Here is a 24,154-nt window from a genome sequence, read left to right on the forward strand (position 1 = left end):
CTTTTATTGGACACTAGTATGCTTCTACTATGTGTCAGATGTTGAGACATAGGTAAGAGGTATAATTTTACTTTAAAAGGTCTAAGTCTGATGAAAAATATATTTATTATCAATCACAAGTAATGTAGTAGTGATATGATAGAGAAAACCAAAATATAAAGAACTGTAGAATAAGAAAACTATGGGGCTTCCCTGGTGGCGCAGTGGTTGAGAATCTGCCTGCCAATGCAGGGGACATGGGTTCGAGCCCTGGACCGGGAAGATCCCACATGCCGCGGAGTAACTGGGCCCGTGAGCCACAACTACTGAGCCTGCGCGTCCGGAGCCTGTGCTCCACAGCAAGAGAGGCCGCGATAGTGAGAGGCCCACGCACCGCGATGAAGAGTGGCCCCCGCTTGCCATAACTAGAGAAAGCCCTCGCACAGAAACGAAGACCCAACACAGCCATAAATAAATAAATTAAAAAAAAAAAAAAAAGAAAGAAAACTATGAAGGAGACTACAAAGGAAGGGCAGAGCAGAGAGGTAGGACAATCCAGAAAAACACAGAAGTTAAAAAATTAGAGTTTCAAGAAGAAAAGTGTCATTTGTATCAAATGTCAATTGGGTTTCTTATGAAAGACATGCAGTGGCTAGAGATATTTTTGTGTATCAGTTAAAGTGGAGTTATCATGTGTTAATAATATAAATTTATGTACAACTCATCCTGTAATGCCAGATTTGAAATTATGAAGTTCTTGAATAATTTTTAAAGTGTTTTTTTTGTTGTTGTTGTTTTTAATAAATTTTTATTTATTTATTTATTTATTTTTGGCTGTGTTGGGTCTTCGTTGCTGAGCACGGGCTTTCTCTAGTTGGGGCGAGCGGGCATTTCTCTTCGTTGCGGTATGCAGGCATCTCATTGTGGTGGCTTCTCTTGTTGCAGAGCACGGGCTCTAGGCACGCGGGCTTCAGTAGTTGTGGCTCGTGGGCTCTATAGAGCAGGCTCAGTAGCTGTGGTGCACGGGCTTAGTTGCTCCGCGTCATGTGGGATCTTCCTGGACCAGTGCTCCAACCCGTGTCCCCTGCAATGGCAGGTGGATTCTTAACCAATGTACCATCAGGGTAGTCCATATACCCTGCTTCTGTCTTTTGTTTTCCTCTGAGAAAGAAGAAAGGATATGCTATTAGAAATCCATTAACATTTTACTAGTTCATGCAGAGTTAAGGATCCTTGGTTATTATTCATGCACCCATCATCTATTTATTGAGTTACTAGCTACTTAGCTAGGCATTGGGGAGATGAAGTTTAATGGATAGCAGTTAATATTAATTTGGTGCTTACCTGATGCTAGACAGTTTTTTCTAAGCACTTTACATTGTTATCTCATTTACAGATCCATGAGCTAGACAGTGTTAGTATTCCCATTTAACAAATATGGAAACTGAGGCACAAAGAAGTTAAGCAACATGCCTAAGGTTACCTGGCTTGGAAGTGGTAGAGCTGGGATCCAACTGCAGGCAGACTGACTTTAGGGCCCTTCCTCTTAACTACTGTGCTAAGCCATTTCTCTGCAGTGTTGAGAATTGGTTAAGACACAACCCCTGTCCTCAAAAAACTTAATCTGACATACAGAGTGAATTGTGATTAGAAATTATATCACACTGAATTTCTTTCCTTGAGAGAGATGAGGAAGTAGATATTTAATGTCTTAGAACAAAAGGATTTGAAGCTTAGGGAAGCATGATGACTTACTTGCGCATGGTAATCTGTTTAATTTGGCTGATTCAGGACAGTAATCCAGTCCACTGTTCTTTTCACCTCAGTATGCTGAATTTTGTTTTTTAATGATAAGAAATACCGCATGCTGAAAATAAAGTAACTTTTGGATTAAAATCTTGAAAAGTAATACATAATCTCTCCATTGAATTTAGGAATTAAGTTGTACTCTAAGGGTTATAATAAAGAAAAGATAACCAGTTGAAATGCTAGTTCTGCCTTTCCCAACTAATAACATTCTTTTTCCTTTACTTCTTATCGATCATCTGCCATGTGCCAGACCTAGAGGATAGCCAGTTCGTAAGCATTATCTCTTTCAGTAACAACACTGAAAGGTAGATATTGTTGTCCATGTCTAATGGATACAGATACTGAGATTCAAAATAAGTAATTGGCCTAGTCTTGCATCCAGTAATTGGCAGTACTGGAATTCAAATCCAGATTTCTCTGATTCCAAATGCAGTATACTTTATTTACTTTGTGCTGAATTGTTTCCCAAGAAGTAGATTTATTTGCAGAAATGAGATAGTTTCAGGCCCTGAATAGGAACTTTTTCAGTTTTTTCCAGTTTAAATTTTTTATCCAATATTTTGTTTCATCTTATACCCATGTCTCTTTATTTGCTTTACTCTCTAGCTACAGAAGAAAGGAAACCAGCTGAAGTTCTCATTGTCGAGGGACAACAGTATGCTGTTGTTGGGTGAGTGACACGTTTTTCTTCATTAGTTGAATCAAGTATTTAAAACATAGGTCTTTTAGTTACCCCTTGATGTGAATTGGAAATTTTGGATTAACAATTGTAAATCTTAAAAGAATTTTGAAGAAATTTTATTAATTCCTTTTTATTTTTCTATATTTTGTAGTATTCTTTATCCATTAGGACTACACTGGCTTAACAAAAAAAGGGGTTGGTTGATTTTTCTCACGTAACAAGAACCTAGAGGTACATAATCCAAGGGTGCTATAGTGGCTCCATGATGTTATAAGTGTCTCAAGCTCTTTCTGTCTTTTTTTCTTGCAACTTTTTTAGTGTGTAGTATACAGCATAGTAGTTGAAGTTGTGAGCTCTGGAGTCAGACTGCTTAGGTTTGAGTCCCAGCAGCTCTGTTACTTTGTGGCCTTGGGCAAGTTACTCTGTACGCCTCAGTTTCCTTATTTATAAAACAAAATGTGGATAATAGTACTATACTTAGAATTATTGTGAAATTAAACAGGTAATTCATGTAAAGAATCTAGTACAGTTCTAGTACCTAACAAGAAGTTGATAGTTGTTGGTAGTTATTTCCATTATCATCATTTGTCATTAGGTCTTTTACCAAAAACAGTATTTCAAATTCAAGTTAACTAAGAAAAATATAAATTCCAGTGTTGTTTGTCTAGTACTATATGCCTTTTATTAAATGGGTAGTTAAGATAATATCTTCACATACTTTAATTTTAATAACACTTCATAGTTTAGATATTTTCATATATATGATCTCATTTGATCTCTACAACCATGTTGTACAATAGACATTTCAGGGATTATTGTTCCCTTTCTACAGTTAAGAGAATTGGAGCTTAGAAATTTAAGTAGTTAATATAAAATTACCCAAATGGAGCCAGAATTAGAATAAAAATCTAGCTCCCAATATCTACACCAGAATTCTTTTTCACTTTTCTTCTTTGTTTCTTGTCACTAAGTAAGTCTTTTCTGAAACAGCCATCCCTTCCAGGAAGAATGAATGATCCTCTCTGTAACTCTCTGTGCCTCTCTCATGGCACTTTCTGGTTAGTCTCTGAATTCCTCAAAGATGGGGATCATATCTTACCATTTTAATTTTTCTTAGCACCTAATAAGCACTCAAATAGTGTGTATAGAATTTATGCTTTTTCTCAACCTGTATATTATCCAAAACTCTGAAGTGCACCCATTGTCAGCTAAAGCTTCCATTCCTTTCTTCTCTGGAGTTCTTTTCCATTTCTGGTGGGACAGAGCTTTTTTCAACCTCCCTATAATCTTAGTCCTTCAATCTAATCATGATTTCTTTCCTTAATTACCCATTGCCGTTGGCCCTCTATATCCATGGGTTCCACATCCAACCAACCAGGATGCAGAACCCATGGATATAGAGGGAAGACGTTACTACGCCATTTTATATAAAGGACTTGAGCATGCATGGTTTTTGCTATCCACACGATGTCCTGGAACCAATCCCCTGTGGATACCGAGGAAGGACTGTGTCTTGTTACTCTTCCCTTGCTTGATGGAAATGGTCCCCTCTAGCTATCTGGCTTTCTTGCTCTTTAGGCAAAGAGGCTTCTGCCAAAAAACTGAACTCCCTGGCTAAAGGTGGAGTATTATATCTTCAGAGAGAAAATTACAAAAGATAAGCAATGGACTCCTGCCCAGTAAAGCAGATTCTAGGACTATGCATAGAGAGTAATATGTGGTCTGACAATTAAGCTGTTATAAAGGCTAGATACTCTCCTTCTTGAATCACTGCTCTCTTCAGACTTTCATAAAACATTAGTTTACATGGATCACTCATTTCTGAGGATCTCATTGAATTTAGATGTGCTGTAATGAATGGCTCTTTCTCCCTTAGTTTCAACCTTATTTAACCTCTCAGTAATGCCTCTTTTCAGCTTATGACATGTCCTGATAATGAGCTGATAACTTTCTCATCTTTGGAGAAGCTTTTGTGATTTACAAATAAACTTCTTAGAAGATATATTGTTCTTAGAAGCCACAGTTTCTCTTTCATCTCACTAAGAAAATCTAGACTAGGTTCTCTTCATTAATTCAACATTTATGAGGACCTACTACCTAATCAGAAACACTGGTTAAGCTTTTTTCAGTGTTTCTAAATTGGCCAAGGAATGGGATACCTGCCTTATGGAAGAGACTTACCTTAGTGTGAATGTCACACAGAGAGTGATGTGCTCACAACACAAAATTTAAGGAGGTACCCTTTCTCAGTGTCATGCAAGTGATTACCTTGCAATTGCACAACCCTGAAATTGAGTGCCTCCTTAATTTTACACTCTAGGGATTTTCTGTTGCCTTACCCTAGTGCCTACGCCTACTCTGTTGCACTTATAGGTAAAACACATAATTTAAAAGTTGCCAAGATCAGTATTGATTTTTATATGCCAAATCAGTTTGATTTTTCTTGTTTTGAGTGTCTACTGGGTCATCTTTCTTTTTTTGTAGAACCGTATTGCTGTTGATAAGAATTATCCTTGAATATTGCCAGTGTGTGGATAATATCCCATCTGTTACTACTGACATGCTCACTCGTCTATCAGATTTATTGAAGGTGTGTATGATTTCACTCCTATGGAAAAAATAGTTGGAAGAGGTAATTCATTAGGGCGTGAGTAATCTTCCAACTTTAAGACACTTCAAGGTTAAGCTATCTTTAAGACATTAATTTTGTGACATTTGATTGTGGTTGAACACAACATGTTATTTGAAGGAGGCCACCTGCTTCCTGCTCACTCCACATTTGGTGATTCCTCATTACACCCATAGAGTTGTTAATGATATCGGAGACAGGAGATGATTTGTTCGTTAGGTGCTGAACATGACTGAGGCCACTTAGGTCAAAAAACCTGGACTGGTTTCAAATGTGCATGGAAGGAATTCACTGAACTTTACAAAATTCATCTCACTAAGGTTAGAGATTTTTCTTAAATCATTATTTCAGAACCATTGATGTAAAATGAAACTGTGGTGATAGTGTTATTCAGCCATTTCATATTAACAGATATTTTAAACTGCTAGCCTAGAGAAAAGGCTTTATTTTTTTCAAATACCTAATCTATCAATTAATTCTGTCCCAAAATTAAGTTGTCATATTTTAGTCCAGAAAGATTTTGTTACCCTTTCGAAAGTAGGACTATCCAATTAGAATGACTGAAACAACTAGTTTTGTGAATGCCAATTAAATATTAATTTCTGAACAACTGATTTTTAGAATTTCTCAACTTTTTCCCTACCAGACTGTAAATATTATCATTTGGGAACACCCCTTGCCTTTTTTTTGTTTTGTTTTGTCATTACATAAACAGATCCTAATTGCTCCTACTAGAAAAACTCATTTGGTCCTTAAATGAGAGGAAAGAGGAATGTATTTTTAGAATTAACACATTGCCAGCATATAAAGAATAGTTTTTAATAAATTGTTGGTTTGTTTTTTTTTCTTCCTTTGTTAGTACTTCAATTCAAGAAGTTGCCAGTTAGTTCTTGGAGCTGGTGCACTGCAAGTTGTTGGACTAAAAACAATAACTACAAAAAATTTGGGTATGGATTTTTGTATTTAATTCACATGCTGAAGCATTACAGTGATGTCACTATACTTATGTTTTATTATACCTGATGTTTTTATGCCTCTAACTAAAGCCTCTAAAAGTAGCCATGTCACTTTCTTATGTATTGCCATAACTGAAAAATAACTTCTGGAGAAATGTTATGAGGAATTTTCACTCCAATAAATATAAGTTACTAGAAAGTTGCACTATTGTAAAAAAATGTTAAAATGTAATATGTATGAAGTACGTATGTATATATGGGGTGAAAGTTATCTGAATGTCAGAAGAGAATCGGTTGTCCCATTAGCTTCCTCATGCCAGTACTACTCACAACTTGAGTCTATTGGAAAAGCAGCATAATTCATTACATCATTCAGTACCAAATGATTTTCTTAAACAAAAAATATGAAATATGTTGCTTTCTGTTACTGTGTTCTTCATTTATGTAATAAACTGGGGTCTGTATAAAATTAATTGATATTTTTTACATAATTTGATAGGTAATTAAATACCTTAAATACCAGCTAATACCTTTTTTTTTCTCCACGATATGTCTACCTCCCGGATCTTCAGCTCTTTCTTCACGCTGTTTGCAGTTAATCGTGCACTACATTCCTGTGATCAGGGCTCATTTTGAAGCTCGACTGCAGCCTAAGCAGTATAGTATGCTTAGGCATTTTGATCATATCACTAAGGTACCTTTCCATGTATTTTCTACTGGAGTTTCATAAATTTAACTCCTTAATTGTTAAGTATTTTAGATGTGTCCGAGGGACTTTAAAATACAACGTTATTTCTCATTACAGGACTACCATGACCACATAGCTGAAATATCAGCTAAGCTTGTAGCGATAATGGATAGCTTATTTGACAAGCTGTTATCTAAGGTAATAATTTATGGAAATTATTAGGCTTTGTTTGAAAGCGTTGTGACTTTTCACAGTTGTCTAACAAATCAAAATTGTTCCAAGTTTAGGGAAAAACTCAAATGTTCAGATCACCCAAATAGTTGATATTCATTTCCTAAGGGACTTGGGGGTAGGGGTGGGGGAAGATGATTTCAAGGATGATAGAAACCCTATGTAGAAGTAATTTTATATTAGCTGCATTGAAAATTATGTATCTTCAAAGCATATTTTAGTCTGAAAGCCTTCCAGAGACAGAATTGAGAAAATAAACATTAAATTATTTGTGGTAAAGTGTGTTATTTTATTTTCCAGGCTAAGAAGGTAGAGCCTGAGGTGCTCTCTTATTTCCGTCATAGATATTCAATTTCAGTACTTGTTTCTTATTTGCTTCCCATTCCACATAAGTCATTAAAAGGAGCACTGTTTTCCAAAAAATTCTTAGTTGCACTCGGAGGGTATCTTCAGAAAAATGTCACTTAATCAGCCCTAGTCACTTTTGCCCTATCCCTCACTCTTTCCTTTCCCTCAATTATTCAGTACATGTCTTAGAGAGAAAGCAGAAATCTCATACCTTGAAAGTTTGAAGGTTTATTTAGTTTATACTTTTGCCCCAGAGTATTTTTAGAGTAATCTTATAAAGCAAGACCCTTTGATATGCTTTTCCTTCTACTTGGATCCTTCAGATTCTGAGATGGCAAGAGCAGTAGGCACATAAAAATTATAAAAAGGCAAGATAAAGTGGTGCCCATTCACACCCAAATCTTTGAAGTTGACAGTGAGAAGGAGTGATTGGAAAATAAGATTGCATTTGTTTAATGTTAAGTTCTCAAACATTTTGGTCATAGGACCCCCTTTACATTCTTAAAAATAATTGAGGACCCCAAAGAGATTTTTTTATGCAAATATACTTATCAGTAAGTACCATATTAGAAATTAAAACTAAAAAAAAATTTAAAACACAAGAATACATAAACACACGTTTGATTAGCCTTCAGAATGACATCACAGGTCATCTAAAAATCCCCACCATTCAATCATGAGAGACCGAAAGTGAATAATACTAATCTTAGTATTATTATGAAAATGGTTTTTACCTCACATATTCCCTGAAAGAGCCTCTGACTCCCAGGTGTCCCCAGACCACACTTTGAGAACCTCTGACGTAGTTAGTATATAGTATAGATGTTTTATGCTTCTCTTTTAAGAAGCTTAAGGAATTTATAGTTATGTGCAAACATACCTATGTTATGTTATGCCTTCTAAGTTTCTAGTTTTGTATGGAGAAAAATGATTGGTTGGAAATTCTCTGTTTTCTTCATGGTTGCCAAGTACAAGCTAAATGCAAAAGCAGTTCTATTCCACCAGTTTCCTTTTTGATACATGACATTCTTCTGTGTACCAGAAGTCAATGAATAATGCACTGTGACTACCCTCAAGAAGTTTATCATCTAACAAGGCAGAGGACTTAACACCTAATAATGTGTAGAGTAAGGTAAATGTTAAATAGTGAAGCTAGTAATAAGCTGGGGAATAGAATGAAGCAAAACCAAAAAAGTGCTGGTACTCTTAAAACCTTGACTTTTTTCTATCATGTTGGTCATCCAAAGTCTATGAACAAGAATTGGGACTATGGCTAGACTTTTTCCTGTGACAATTCATTGCATTCTTTTTTCTCTCTTTCTTTCTTTTTGGTAAAGAAAATAAAGAAAATTATTTAGTGAGCTTCCCATATATTTATCACCTATATTTAACAGTCATTAACATTTTTCTTTTTTTGCTAAAATATTTTGTAGTTAATTTGAGGCACTATAATATTTCATCCCTAAATACTTGGGTATATATTTCTAAAAACTAGGGAGGGATACTTTTTAATATAATCACACTACTATATCACACCTAACAAAATTACACATTGCATTTGGTTATTATATCTCAACTCTTTTATAAATTTCAAACACCTCCCTCCCCATTTTTTATGTCATTTTTTTAATGTCAAGAGTGTGCCTAGACATTTGCAACTTAGTGTTTTCTCTGCTACCTTCCTCACTGATGACTTCTCCTGTTACCCTGACATGTTACATTTTCCCTGTATTATCAAGTCTCTCTTTACCACTCCCTGCCCTACTTGCTTCCATGGGTTGCCCAGGAGTTTGGCTCACTGATGACTTCTCCTGTTACCCTGACATGTTACATTTTCCCTGTATTATCAAGTCTCTCTTTACCACTCCCTGCCCTACTTGCTTCCATGGGTTGCCCAGGAGTTTGGCCCTGTTTTTAGTTCACACTAAAATAGCAGACAGTGTTTGATTTGGGTTAGTCTCTCAATTTTTAGCTTTTCACTTTCTTATCAGGAATTTTAATTTGGGGAAAGAAGAATAACACAGTAATAAAATATAGGCTGATTCTAAGAAGCTAATAAACAAGGGTACCTTTCCTTGGGTAGAATGAAACATTAACATCTAATTGTACTACTGGCTAGACTAATATCCCAGCCACCATTCATTCATTCATTGAGTTAAATCGTGTTAGGTTAACAGTGATACACAAGAGTGAAGAAGCCTTTGATCTTGTCCTCATATAGTAAAATATCTAGTAGGATAATTATATCAATAACTATAACAGGAGGTAGATTAAAGTATCGTAAGTAAGGAATCGATTCAGTGCTATTGGAGCTTTTAATGTTTTGAAAGAGATGATTGTCAGCTGGGGAGGGAGATCTGGGAAAGCTTTATGGATGAGGCATGCATATAAGTTTTGCTTTTAAAGATAGATACAATTAGAGCAAATGAAGTTGAAGCGAAGAGATACTCTGAGGTAACAGCATGAACAGACATGTTGGTAGGAATCCTAAGAAGGAAGTTTAGTGTTGGGTTTTGGAGTCAGGTAGACCTAAGTTCAAATTCCATGTTTGTCACACATTAGTCACTGAAGAACCTTGGGCAAATTATTAATCTCCTTAAGCCTCAGTTCCTATCTCTAAATGAGGATAATAATAAAGCCTTGTAAACTTGTAGTGAAGATTTATGAGATAATATATGTGGAGCACTTTTCTTTTATCATGTATCTGACTATAGCCAGTTCCAATAAATGTTGACTGCTAATGCTTTTGCTGTTGTTATTAATAATAACAAAGGTAAGTAATTCCATTTAGCTAATGTATTAGGGTGGGTAAACCCAGGAGTGGGAGGTATGTTGGAAAGATAGTGGAGAGCTTTGACTACCAATGGAAAGCTAAGCAATTTAAGTCAAGTTTATGGAGGTATAATTTACATTCAGTAAAATTCATCCTTTCTAAGTATATAATTTGATGGATTTTAACATGTATATGTAGTAGAACTACCACAATCAAGATATAGAACAATTCTATCACTGTTGGCATTTTTGCAGTTAATCGTTTCCTGACATCCCCAAACCATGACAACCACTGATCTGATTTTCTTCCATATAGTTTTGCCTTTTCCAGAATATCCTATAAATGGAATTATACAGAATGTAACCTCTTGTCCCAGGTTCCTTTCATTTAGCATAACGCTTTTGAAATTCATGGATGTTATAGCAGGTGTTAATGGCTTGTTCATTTTTATTATAGGGTGATATCGATTGTATGGATGTACTACTATTTGTTTATCCATTCATCAATTGATAGATGTTTGGGTTTTCTCCAGTTTCTGGCTGTTATGAATAATGCCACTATATACATTCATGGGCACATCTTTGTGTGGACATGTGTTTTCATTTCTTTTGTGTAAATACCTTGGAATATATTGATGGTGGCATAGAAATGTAAAACTTTATAAAAAACTGCCGAATTATTTTCCAAAGTGACTATACAATTTTATATTCTACTTGTGATGTACAAGAGTTCTAGGTACTCTTTATCTTCACCAGCACCTTCTAATGTCTCTGTGTTTTTTAATGTTAGTCTTCTAGTAGGTCTGTATTGAGTGATATCTCATTGTGGTTTTAATTTATATAATGACCAATAGGTTGAGTATCTTTTCATGTGTTAGTTTGCCATCCATACTTTTTCTCTGGCAAAATGTTCAAAATTTTTTTGCTCATTTTTAAAAATTGGGTTATCTTCTTATTGAGTTTTAAGAGTTCTTTATATATCCTAGATACAAGTCCTTTATCAAGTAAGTATTTTCTCCCAGTCTATGGCTTACCTTTTCATTTTCTTAAGTGTCTTAAAAAGAGCAGTTTTTAACTTTGGTGAACTCCAGTTTATCAGTTTTTTCTTTTATTATTCATGCTTCTTGTGTCTTATCCCAATAACTTTTTGTCACCCAAGTTACAAAGATAATTTCCAGTGTTTTCTTCTAGAAGTGCTATTGTTTTAGGTTTTATATATAAGTCCATGATCCATTTTTAGTTGATTTTTTCATATAGTGTGAAGTATGAGTCAATGTTCATTTTTTTGGATAGTTCCAACACCTTTTGTTGAAAAGACTGTCCTTTCTCTATTGATACCTTTGTTGAAAAATCAGTCGACTATTTTTGTGTGGCTCTATTTTTGGACTCTCTATTCTGTTTTATTGATTTATATGTCTGTCTTTACACTAGTAACACACTGTCTTAACTACTGTAGCATTATTATAAGTCTTGAAATTAGGTAATGTGAGTCCTTGGAGGTGGAGCCTTCTCAGTGTTTTCACTCCTCCTCCAATTGTACCCAGCCTCTGCTTTGATTGGTGTAGGATCCTGGGCTTAAGATGTTTTTCTCCCTTTCCTCAGAACCAGGCATGTTTTGTTTCTACCCCTCACACAGTGGCCTTGGGGACGAAAGAGTCCCTTCTCAGTGACTTAAGGCTTTTGCCCTGTATACAAGGAGGGTTTGGGGGAGTGGGTGGTATTTGTTCCTTTTCCCTGGTGGCAGCCAGTCACCTCCTGCTTGCCTGTGTTACTGAGAGTGACTCTCTATGGTCTCCTGCCCTGACCCCAGTGTTGCTTGTGAGCACCTGCTAGAGACCCATGGAGAGCTTGTGAGTGGAAACTTCCCTTGTAGCTAGGGTTCTCTCTTATTGTGAACATATGCTAGTCTATTTGGCCTTTGGGAAATTATTAAAATGTTAGTTGTTTTCTTATTTGCTTCTAGGGTGGTCACCTCTTCTTCCTATGCTTTGCTGAAAGTGATTCCTGTGTCCCGTCCCTCCTCAGGGGGCCTTGTTACTCTTTGGAATTTGTTCCCTTGGTTCCTGTAACCTCTATTCTCCGATAGGTTCAAGAAACGTTATGGTCTTATAAATTATTCCCATTTTTTTCTTGTGGTTAGGGTAGTAATGACATTCTCTTGCAGCTTTCTAAATTTTAAACAGAAACAGAACCCAAAAGTTTTTAAGCTAATGAATCACTTGATTAGAATTGTATTGGGTTGACCAAAAAGTTCATTTGGGTTTTTCTGTAACATCATATGGGAAAACCCGAACGACGTTTTTGGCCAACCCAATACTTTAGAAGGGTTAATCAGATAGTATGTGGAATGGATTTGAGGTGTTGTGGCATGTCCTCTATTTGGAATACTTTCACTTAATTTTTTTCCTTTGAAGACTCAGCAGCCTGAGTGTGCTCCTAGAAAGCCATCTCTGCTGTCACCTAAATGTTCTTCACCCCTGTTCCTGTAGAATGTAGTGTCCACTTTCTGGAACACCAACGAACTTTTCGACAGCCAGCTCCCCAAAGGGACTATCTCTGTTTCATCTTTGTACACTTCAGCTGACACGTTTGTTCAAGCATGCACATACACTCTTACACATACACATATGTACATACCTGTGTGCATTTACACACACATATGTACATACATACATATACACATCCAGGAAAATATTTATTCAGAGCTTACTATGTGCCAGGAAGTTTTATTAAGTGTTTGTTGAAGTAATATCTGGATTTGTTAAAATGCTATATTTTTTCAGATGAGAAGTACTGAGGCCTCACCTAGGGTGGGGTTTCTCAACTAAGACAATTTTGTCCCCAGAGGACATTCAGAAATGTTGGGAACATTTTTGGTTGTCACAACTTAGAGTGGGATGATACTGGCAACTAGTGAGTAGAGACCAGGGATGCCGCTGAACATCCTACAATACACAGGACAACCCTCACAGCAAAAAATTATCTAGCCCAAAATGTCAGTAGTATAGAGGTTGAGAAATTCTGACCTAGAGTACTAACTAATGTGTAAAATAATATGAAAGTATATTTGATGGGACTTAGTCACTGATTCAATACAAGGAAACAAGGAAAAGAAGGAATAAAAACTGAGTTGGAGATTTCAGGGCTGTGTGATCAGGAGGATTATAATACCAGTAAAAGTAATTGAAACAGGTAAGAGGAGCAGGTTTGGGAAAGCTCATGGTAAATTCAGTTATGGATTGGAACATGTAACAAATGTGTGACTTAATAAAATGGTTCAGAACTAGAGATATATTAGAAGTTATGAGACTGAAAGATGTTGATGAGAGAAAAATGAGGAAGATAAGGGGGTATTAATGTTAAAGTAGCTTTGCACTTAGGAGACAGGAGATAGAAGAAGGGGAAGGTTAGGAGGGGAGGAACCAGGAAAGCATTGTACTGCACCAGGATAGTGTTTCAAGTGTGAAATTCTGTGAAATACTGCAGAGCAGTGAGGAAGGGAAACTAGAAAAGTTACTAAATTTGGAAATTAGGACCTCCTTAGTGATTTTTCCAGAGAGAAGTTTCAGAAGATTGTTAATGGCAGGGGGAAGGTAGTTTGGGTGGTGGCAAGAACCAAACTTTAAGGGTTGAGAATAAAGAAGTACAGTATCAAGTTTAAGTGACTGAAGAAACGTGTGGTGAAGGTCAGATGGAAAGGATAGTATCTTGAGGGAAAGCAATGATGAAGGAAGGTTTTGGGGGTATGCTAGTTTCCTGGGGCTGCCATAACAGATTCCCACAGACTGAGTGGCTTATAACACAAACATTTATTCTCTTGTAGTTCTGGAGGATAGAAGTGTCCCTAGACCATGCTCCCTCTGAAAGCTCTAATAAAGAATCCTTCCCTGCCTCTTTCTAGCTTCAGGTGCTTGCTATCAGTTGTTGGCATTCCTTGGCTTGTAGATGCATCACTTCAATCTCTGCCTCTGTCTTCACGTGGTCATCTTCCCTCTGTGTTTCTCCGTGTCTAAATTTCCCTCTTCTTTCTTTTATAAAAACACCAGTCAGTGGATTTAGGACCCACTCTAATCCACTATGACCTTATGAGGCTCTAAGTGAACATGAGTTTGGGGAAGCAATTATTCAACCCAGGACAGGGGGATAGTTAAGATAAGGCGATATTACCACAGTGAGATATTACTTCATACCCACTAGGATGCTAAAATAAAAAAGACAATAACAAGTGTTAGTGAGGATATGGAGAAATTGGAACCCTTATATGCTGCTGGGTGGGATTGTAAAGTGGTACAGCCACTGTGGAAAACATTTTGGCATTTCCTCAAAAGGTTGAACATGGAGTTACCATATGATCCAGTAATTCCACTTCTGGGTATATACCCAAGAGAATTGATAACATTTGTCTACACAGAAATCTGTACATGAATGTTCATGGCATTATTATTCATAATAGCCCAAAAGTAGAAATAACCCAAATGTCCATTAATTGCTGATTGGATAAACTATGGTATATTCATGCAATGGAATATCATGCAGCCATAAAAAAGATGAGGTACTGATACATGCTGCAACATGGATGAACCTTGAAAGCATGCTAAGTGAAAGAAGCCAGTCACAAAAAGCCACAGATTGTATGATTCCATTTCTAGAGATTAGTAGTTGCCAGGTGCTGAGGGGAGGGGGGAACGGGGCATGCCTGCTAATGGGTATGGGGTTTCTTCTTGGGGTGATGAAAATGTTTGGAAATTAGTGGTGATGGTTGTATAACTAAGAGTTTACTAAAAAAAGTTAATTGTACACTTGAAAGGGGTGAATTTTATGGTATGTGAATTATATCTTAAAACTTATTAATAAAAAAGATAAGGGGATGTTTGATATATCTCTAGGCTGAAGAGAGACAAACCCTTGAGTGGTCATGACTTTGCTTGGTCCAGTCACACGGTGACTTCCACATGGTTCTGCTGCAGCAGTATATTGGAACTCATCATTTTAATAAACTATATAAGATTAGTGCATCTAAAATATAATTATTTAGCCCAAATTTGTCTTATAAATGAAAATGATATATAATTTAAGCTGTGAATTCTAAAATGTGGGCCAAAAGATGATTATCTAAATCATATCAGTATACTGTTCCAGATGTAAGAATAGTAAGTGAATTTACCTAATTTTAAATTTTCAGTACAGATCATTGAAAAAGTCTTCTCTTTTTTATTATTATTATTTTAAATTTATTTTATTTATTATTTTTGGCTGCATTGGGTCTTCATTGCTACGCTCAGGCTTTCTCTAGTTGTGGCGAGCAGGGGCTACTCTTTGTTGCGGTGTACGGGCTTCTCATTGTGGTGGCTCCTCTTGTTGTGGAGCATGGGCTCTAGGCGTGCGGGCTTCAGTAGTTATGGTGCGGGCTTCAGTAGTTGTGGCTTGTGGGCTCTAGAGCGCAGGCTCAGTAGTTGTGGCGCACAGGCTTAGTTGCTCCACGGCATGTGGGATCTTCCTGGACCAGGGCTTGAACCTGTGTCCCCTGCATTGGCAGGCGGATTCTTAACCACTGTGCCACCAGGGAAGCCTGAAAAAGTCTTCTCTTAACCTTAGGGTAAATATGATTACTATATTGGCCCACCTGCAAAGAAAAAGAACATTTTAATTCTACCAGTTATATTGATTTCAGATATGATCATGTTGAACGCATTCTTAAAATCATGTTTAAAAAATAATCTGTTAATTTGGAGGGCCTACTTTAATGATTCATTATCGTATTTTGAGCCAGAATAGTAGCAAACATTTTTTGAGTATTTACTTGGTATCAAGCACTAGTTTGAGTTCTTATGAGCCATCTTTTAAAATCCTCACAGCACGCCCTTTGAGATATAGAGAAATATCTCACCCAATATAGAGAAGTAACTCACCCCATCTCACATAGCTAAGAATTTTAAGAGTTGGGATTTGAACCCAAGCAGTCCATCTTAAGAAGGGAAGCCGCCTATGTTCTTAGCCACTAAATTATGCTGGCTCTCTCAAAATAGATTAGGATTTTTAATGAAAAGTTTTTGAGATTTGCATGAGTAGCACAGATCACAGTTGAAGAGTTAGATGTATAGGGGTAGAAAATATATGTTTTAGGGAACAGTGGGGACAATATGCAATCCAGAGGACATGAATATAATTCTCATTATTTTTCCCTGCCAGTATGAAGTGAAAGCTCCCGTTCCTTCTGCCTGTTTCAGGAATATTTGTAAGCAAATGGCAAAAATGCATGAAGCTATATTTGATCTCCTTCCAGAAGAACAAACACAAGTGAGTAGTAATTCCTAAAACTATTATATATAACATAAAATGCATGCAGAATTGGAGTGTTTTTATTATGTACTTTTGGCACAGTTAAGCTTAGTTCGTATTCCAGTATGATTATTATTATTTTTTCCAGTTGTTATATTGACTTGATTTCAGAGTGCTCCTTGCCCTGACAGGCCAGAGCAATAGTAGCTTTGCTAGTGTAGTGTAGTCAGCCATTCTAAAAAGCAGATTTTCATTTGTCCATTGGGTCATCAGAGGTCCCAGATTCTACTGGCATCATTTATTACATTATTAGTTTGAAAATCAGGATTAGCATTTATCAATGAATAGTAGAATATGTTACTCACTGTGATTATAATCCAAATTGGATAGGGGAGGAATTAGTGATAGACTTAATAATGAGATGACATATAAAGTAACTCAATCAGTATGCCTTAACATTAATATTTGTTAGATCAGCATAAATGATGTGTAGTAGGCACAGATCAGGAAAAATAGCAAAATGGGTAGTCTTTGGCACCTCTTACTTTTGAAGTATCCACCCTCTGTCTCTACTGTCTTCCCTACACTATTATCAGAGTTCTCTTCACTTTTCGGTGACATTCCTACCCGTGACTTCCCTCAATTCCCTCGCCTAGTACTTTAAAGGTTCCAGTACTTCTTTTTTTCCAGTCTTCTTTACCCACCTTAGTTTGTTCCCTTTATACCAGGTGATCTCATTCAAGTCTAATTGTAGAATGATATAATGTTCTAATTAGTACAAGCCTAGTTGTTACATGACTAATGATCTTAGCTTTCACTGGGATTTCTGCTATTTAGACAAGTTTCTTATCAATATTTCAGTTTGTCTCTAATTGGTTGAGTGCTTGGAAATGGTATTTGGGAGCAGAGAGTAGCTTTTTCAGTGTCTCTTCCCTGCTCTTGCACCTGCTGGTCTCCTTTCCCATGCCACCTCAGACTTCCATCCTATACTAGCTATTACCATTTTTTCATGCTTCCCTAGGTTTTCATTAATCATACCATCTTTATGATTAAATATCATCCAGCGCCTTTGGGGCTCTCTGAGGACTGAGGAGGAGCCTTGAGATATGGAGCACCCACTAGGGTCTCTTCTTCCTTTCTCGGTCTTCCTAGCCAAGCCATCCTTTTCATTCCACATGTAAGATCCCCCACCTCTGACATTCTGACCTTCTGGACTTGCCATTTGAGTTCTAATTCTAGAACAAGGCTTAGGCAGGTCCAGAAGCTGGGTATGTAGGTATTTCATGTATTTTTATCTGCATCATCATTTAAAGGGAACTCTTGTCAAGCTGGGCGCAAATTATAGATTTTATGTCATTATTGTCACTTGAGTACCAGTAATTCCATAAAACTTTTCCATAGATGACTTTATATATTTTTTCCCATGGGAAATATATTTCACAAAATTGTTTCCATAGATTAATTGTATATAATTTCAGGTCAGGCATTTCCCAAAGAAGTATTGCATTAAAAATCTGCATATGAAGCAATAAAATACTTCCAAGTAATTGGGAAGGATAACGGTAGCCTTGCCTTTACCATTGTGACTTTTTTCTCTATCAAGTTCCTAGTTAATATTGATACATTGCAGAATTCTCCATCTCTTTTTATTCTTTTTACCTGTATGGTTGATCCCATTTACACATGCCAGAGGATTTCTACTAAGGGGCAAAAGGCAGTGATAAGCCATATCACTAAAAGAAGTACTACTGAAAAGAGCAAAAAGAGCTTTTATCCAACTAAGGAGAAAAACTATACTGAAATAGCAATTAAATACTTTCAGAGGAGCATTTTAAAAGTATATGCCAAAGCAAAAGGTTTTTTAAGTTTTTCTGCAAATAATAGTGATTACTTACTTACGTCTTCTATGTCAATAGAGCTTTAAGAAACTGAGTTTTATTTCTTTTCCAGATGTTATTTTTAAGAATTAATGCAAGTTACAAACTCCACTTGAAAAAGCAATTATCTCACTTAAATGTGATAAATGATGGAGGACCTCAAAATGGGTATGTTTTCAACATGTTTTTACCCCATACTCCCATATTGAACTGTTTGATTGGTTTTTATTCATTATGCTGTCCTTTTCCACTATAATCTTGCCAGGGCCCCAGACTGTAAAATCAGCAAACTTTTGCCTTTTTTTCCCTCTGTGGAGGTGATGTATATCTATATCTATCTGTGATAAAGTGTTTTATAGATGGTGAATTAGCTAACTAACCTTATATGTCCATTTTGAGGCAGTGTACATTAGTAGCACCTCCTTAAGTCACCCAGTAGTCTTCACCTATCCAGACAGAGCTCAAAGTCCTACTTTGTATGACCGTGAGAAAGTCACTTAACTTCTGTGCCTTATTTATAAAATGAGAACCATAAAATCTGCCTTAATTCCTTCACAGGGTTACAAAAAATAAGTGTATACATATTTTATTGTAAGCCATTGAACAAATTGTATGTATTATTGGCGAAATAGATTTAGAATCAGAAAACTTGGGTTAAGTTCTGCCACTTACTAGCTCTATAACTGGGCCAATCACTTACCCTGCGTCTTAATATTTTTAGATTTAAAAATAGGGATGATAAAAAGTTCTGTCACAGAATTTTTGTTAAGAGCAATGTAGATAAAGATATGGGTTTAAAGATTATACAAAGTGCAAAGCACTGATCATGTAGGTACACCTTTATATGGTTTCTGTAGTGTGTTACCTGTTCCATGGATTAAGAATAGAATATTTTGTTCCCTTTTAAAGGAGTTTCAGGCTTAAGTTTCAAACTTCTTATAGGAACAAATGTAAAAAACATCTTTTGGAGTCAGAAGTTGGCCCTACCCTTAAAAAGAAAAGAAGTACAGCTGACCCTTGAGCAAGAGGGGGATGGGGTGGGGGTTGGAGGTGCCGATCCTCCAGCAGTTGACAATCTGAGTATAACTTAGGGAGCTGGCCCTCCATATACAGGGCTCCTCTGTATCAACAATTCCACATCCACAGATTCAACCAGCTGCAGATCATGTAATGCTCTAGTATTTACTGTTTTAAAAAATCTGCGTATAAGTGGACCCACGCAGTTCAAACCTGTGTTGTTGGAGAGTACAGTGAATTGATTTTGCACAAAACTATTTGGAAGCTTCAAACTGCTGAATTTGTCAGCCAGGCTGAATTTAAGAGTTTTACGCAAAAATCTGATTCTCTCTTTTGATTATTACCTGGTTCTCCTTTTTTTTTTTAAAGAATTATTTACTTTCAAAAATTTCAAAGCCACAGAAAAGTTCAAAGACAGTATAGCAAATATCAAATATCTCTCAGAAACTATTCATACAAAGCTAATTAAAGGCCCATTCCACTCACACTTTTCTACTTTTATTCACATAACCAAATCTCGCCGGTTGGTTTTCCTCAGACCAGTAGTTCTGAAGCATCCAAGTTAATTCATCACCTATTATTTTCTTTGTTAATAAAGCTATTTGGGGGTTGGTACCACCTTAGAGATCTTCGTTGCCACATACTTTTAAAGACACTAATACTGGGTAAGTCAAACTATGTCTTTGAGTGATCACTTGAAAGATATTTTCCCTGAAAATTTAGAGTCTAGCCAAAGACATAATAAACTACCTGCTTAAAAGGAATTTTTGTTCCTGAAATGGCTCTAAAGTTTTACCTTTTTTTTTCGAGGTGAAATTCACATAACATAAAATTAACCATTTTATAGTTAACCATTCAGTGGTCCTTAGTGCCTTCGCAGCCGCCACCTGGGTGCAACTGCCAGCTCTGTCTAGTTCCAAACATTTTACTACCCCAAGAGGAAATCCCAGACCCATTAAGCAGTTGCTCCCTATTCCTTCTTCTCCCCAGTCCTGCACTTTTTCTTTTTAATGTGATTTTCTTTTTTCTCTATTTTAAGACATTTTAAAAATACAGAGACATATGGAGAATAATATTTGTATTCCTGTTACTTAGAATTGATCATTATTAACGTGTCATTTTCACTTGAAAAAAAAATGTTCATCATTTTTTTAAAAAATGGCATTCCAAATGGAGCTTAAGTACCCCTTGACCCCATCTCCAGTCCTTTTCTCTTTCCCCCAACCCTTAGGCAATGTTTCTAGTAAATCTGGTCTATATCCTTTAAGTCCTTCTCATTTATTGTCTCTTTATCTAAAAAAAAAATGTGGAGCTGTTTTATGAATTTACTTTACTTACATGGTATATTGTACATATGCTGCTTGCTTTTTTCTACTCGACATTGTTTATGTTGATATATATAAATTGTCCATTTTTGATTGCTTTATTGTATTCTCCCACATGAATCAACCATATTTAATGTTTCCATTTCACCTGGTGATCGATTTTAGGTCATTACAATCATGCCACAGTGAAGATCTTTCCTTATGCATGTGTAATGGTGTGATCATTTCTTTAGGGTATGTACATAGAAGTAGATCACATGTACATTTTCACTCTACTAGGTTTTGCCAGAATGTTCTCCAAAGTGGCTATACCAAGTTTATATTCCCACCTTTATTCCACATCTTGCCAACATTTGCTGTTAGATTTTTTTAATTGTTGCCAGTCTAATGGGATACAGTGGTATTTTGTTTTGATTTGCATTTCCTAATGTTTGTCATCTTTTCACCTATTTGTCATTCAGGTGTTCTCATCTGTGACTTTTCCTCTTCATATTCTTCACCCATTTTTTATCTTGGGTATTATCTTTTTCTTGCTGATTTTAGATTTTTGCATATGCCCTCAAACTGATCCTTCATTGGTTATATATATTGCAAATATCTGCTTTTCTTTTACGTTCTTTTATCAAATATTTTCAACTTTGATGTGAAACATATATTTTCTAGGTACTATCTTGTATAGACTGTAAATAGTTGTTTATTAAACATAACTTGATATTTTAAAATAGAGATTTCTGTTAATTTCATTTAATTTTTCATGTGGGAACCTTGCCTTAAGACTTTGTTCTTTTTTGAGCCATTGCTGTCAGTTTCAGTGTACTAACTTAGACTCTTTTTATGGATTTTAAAGCACCTTGACCCAGATGAGTTTCAAACAAAAATATGGTCCTTACTGAATTCTGCCATGTGACAAAAGTGAAACATTAAGTACATAAGTACGAGTGTATTTATAAATTAGACTCATACATATATTAAGGGTGCTTAAAATACCTTTGCCCCCTTGTAGTCCAGCAATCCAGAACTTACATGCTCTTTAAAGTATCAAAGCTGCATTTCCTCTTCTTTTACAAACTACTAAATCAAGATCTCCTATTTGTTTCTCCATGGGCCACATCTGTCAACGTACACGTCTAATCAGACCAGTCCCTATTTTTTCTGTGTGGAGCTTTGATACTTGTTTATCTGAGCATTCTTTCCAGGAGTGTCTTTTCAAGGATAGGCATTAATGTGACAGCTAAATACTTAAAAGTATAATTCTTACTTTTTGTCAAGTATTGTTACATTGATTGTCAATAGCAAGTTTTGTATCCAGTAGTACTTAACACATGAGTCCCAGCCTCAGCCTTCATTTAACTTCTTAGGATGGCATTCAGGAAACTTTCTTTTCCTTGAGTTCACTAGTCATATACATGTATACTCTATTCTAGTGACAACTGATCAAAAAAAAAAAGTTTAACTTGTTATTTTTCTCTATTTCATACTGTTTTAAGATAAATTTATTTTATTGGGCAGAATTAATTATGAAACTGAGTCCAACCTGCATTGGTTTATTCCTTTTCAAAACACTGTTGAAAGAGAGAGAACATTAAATGATCTAACTATATGATAGTAGGAATCATGCTCAGAGAAATACATTGACATTTGGTCCAAATTTTAAGTCATAGTCTAGCAGCTAGGATAGGACTCAGATTACTCTGTGAGCATTGCTACTTTATTATTTGAAAACATGAGATGAAAAATAATTTTCTTTCCAATGTTTAGGTTGGTCACAGCAGATGTAGCTTTTTACACTGGAAATCTTCAAGCCTTAAAAGGCCTTAAAGATTTGGACCTAAATATGGCCGAGATCTGGGAACAGAAAAGGTGATGACATACTGGAAAACTGGGTAGTTCATCTTACCATGGGATGTGTATGTTTGTGACGAAAATATGGATGCCTGTGATTCAAGAACTGAACCTGGAACCCAAAGTGAACTGGGGTTGGGGAAGGGGAAAAGGAAAGTATCAGTGTTGGGAAACTGGGATTCAGTGGGATCTACAAGGAATGCCATTTGTGTGCTTCCTTCGGTGAGGAGTAACTGATCAGGTGTCTATAATATTTTTCATTCTCTCTGGAAACAGACTCAGGTTTCTTTGGACCAAATCCAAAAGAACACATAGCTGTAACACAGCTGTAGTTGACTAGAATGCTCTGTATACTTTATATTAAAAAATGCTTTGCATTTCTTCCAGTGCAATGAAATTCATATGGTGTCCCACCTTATTTAATGATGGTACAATTTAAAATATTAAAATCTTACTCAACCTCTGTAGAAAGTTTTCTCTATGAAAGTAAAGCTGTTTGAAAAATTATTTTTTTACAGATCTTTCTATAAAAATAAACATCTTTTGATTGCTTGGATTTAGGAATTCAGTTTTTGTTTCAGTGACCAATGTCAAGTTTCAGGCTTTGTGTGTCACATATTTAATCTGTCATCACCACTGTATGTCAACTGCGTAAAGCCTTCCAGAATAGTCTAAATACTTGAAAGACTGATCGTAAGTAATAATTAAAGAGTAAGATTTTGGTGTTCATTTATGCAACTACTAATTTAAATAGTTTTCAGATGTGGTGTATGAAAGCCTGCAGTTTAACAGCTGTATTTTTATAAAAGTATCTATGAAGGGTTGGGGTGGTTTTTTTTCCTTTTTATTTCTAGCAGAGGTAAGAATACATTTTCATATATTCTGCCTACTTATCTAAATGTTAAAGTGAGAACTCCTCATAACATTGAAGTATGTCCCCTGCCTTGGGTTCTTATTTGTAAGTAACTTTCAATGTATATATGAACAAAGACCAGGGAGAAATAGAACTGTTAAAATATAGGCTGCTGTGTTGGGGCCAGAAATATAAGGTGATGAGTAAGTTATTTAAAGACTTTTATAACACCTACCTTCAAAATTAGAATCAGCAGCACTCTATAAATGAAAGTGCCTGTGCCTCACTTCACACCAGGACTCTTGCCTAACCCTGTCAGAGTGCCTAACCTTGTGGTGATTATGTACAATGAAATAGTCTTATTTTGTGCTCTTTGGTTTCCTAAGAGGAATTCTTTCCTTTATCGTTATTACAGAGGTATGTCATTGGTTCTTAAACTGTCTGTCGTCTAAAATAAAGCTGTAAAGAATTACCAGACTTTAAAAGACAACTTTTTTTTTTTTATAGTATACAGTAAACTTATTAAACAGGCAGCTTACTCAAAAACAAGTATGGAAGAATTGGAAAATGATTCTTAGAGAAAAGCTGAAATTCAAACTACCAGCAGACCTGATTTGGGTTATTCAAGAACATTTTTCAGTAACAACAAGCAAGCTTCAACAAATGAAGCTTCAAAGAAAGGGAACTTTTTATAAAGTTATACCCCACCCCGCTATACTAGAGAACAAGGATGTGAAAGAAATGCCCTACCTCTACCCACCCCACCCCCTTCAGCTGGGAAAAGAAACACCACTTTGTTTCAATAAATGGAGAGTCTATGGAGAGCACGGCAGGCATCCCAGCTTTAGAACTGGATGGAAAGATATT

At 36.0% G+C, this 24,154-nt stretch overlaps 1 protein-coding gene across 7 annotated transcripts in view; it reads left to right on the top strand.

Annotated features, from left to right (window-relative positions):
* Positions 1-23,764, top strand: part of VPS54 (VPS54 subunit of GARP complex) — a 141,706-nt gene extending 117,942 nt beyond the window's left edge. For 6 of the 7 annotated variants that reach the window (XM_036872930.1, XM_036872929.1, XM_036872933.1 and 3 more), the window contains 8 exons: positions 2,395-2,458; positions 4,955-5,060; positions 5,959-6,046; positions 6,628-6,749; positions 6,861-6,941; positions 16,284-16,391; positions 18,324-18,418; positions 22,351-23,764. In XM_036872930.1, the coding sequence (XP_036728825.1) occupies positions 2,395-2,458; positions 4,955-5,060; positions 5,959-6,046; positions 6,628-6,749; positions 6,861-6,941; positions 16,284-16,391; positions 18,324-18,418; positions 22,351-22,456 (770 nt within the window). In that variant the 3' untranslated portion in view covers positions 22,457-23,764. Of the gene's footprint in view, positions 1-2,394; positions 2,459-4,954; positions 5,061-5,318; positions 5,420-5,958; positions 6,047-6,627; positions 6,750-6,860; positions 6,942-16,283; positions 16,392-18,323; positions 18,419-22,350 lie in introns of those variants that run through there. The other variant, XR_005022379.1, reaches the window with a different exon arrangement.
* Positions 23,765-24,154: the final 390 nt, after the last annotated feature.

This window comes from Balaenoptera musculus, chromosome 13 (assembly GCF_009873245.2).
Source record: "Balaenoptera musculus isolate JJ_BM4_2016_0621 chromosome 13, mBalMus1.pri.v3, whole genome shotgun sequence".
NCBI lineage: Eukaryota > Metazoa > Chordata > Mammalia > Artiodactyla > Balaenopteridae > Balaenoptera > Balaenoptera musculus.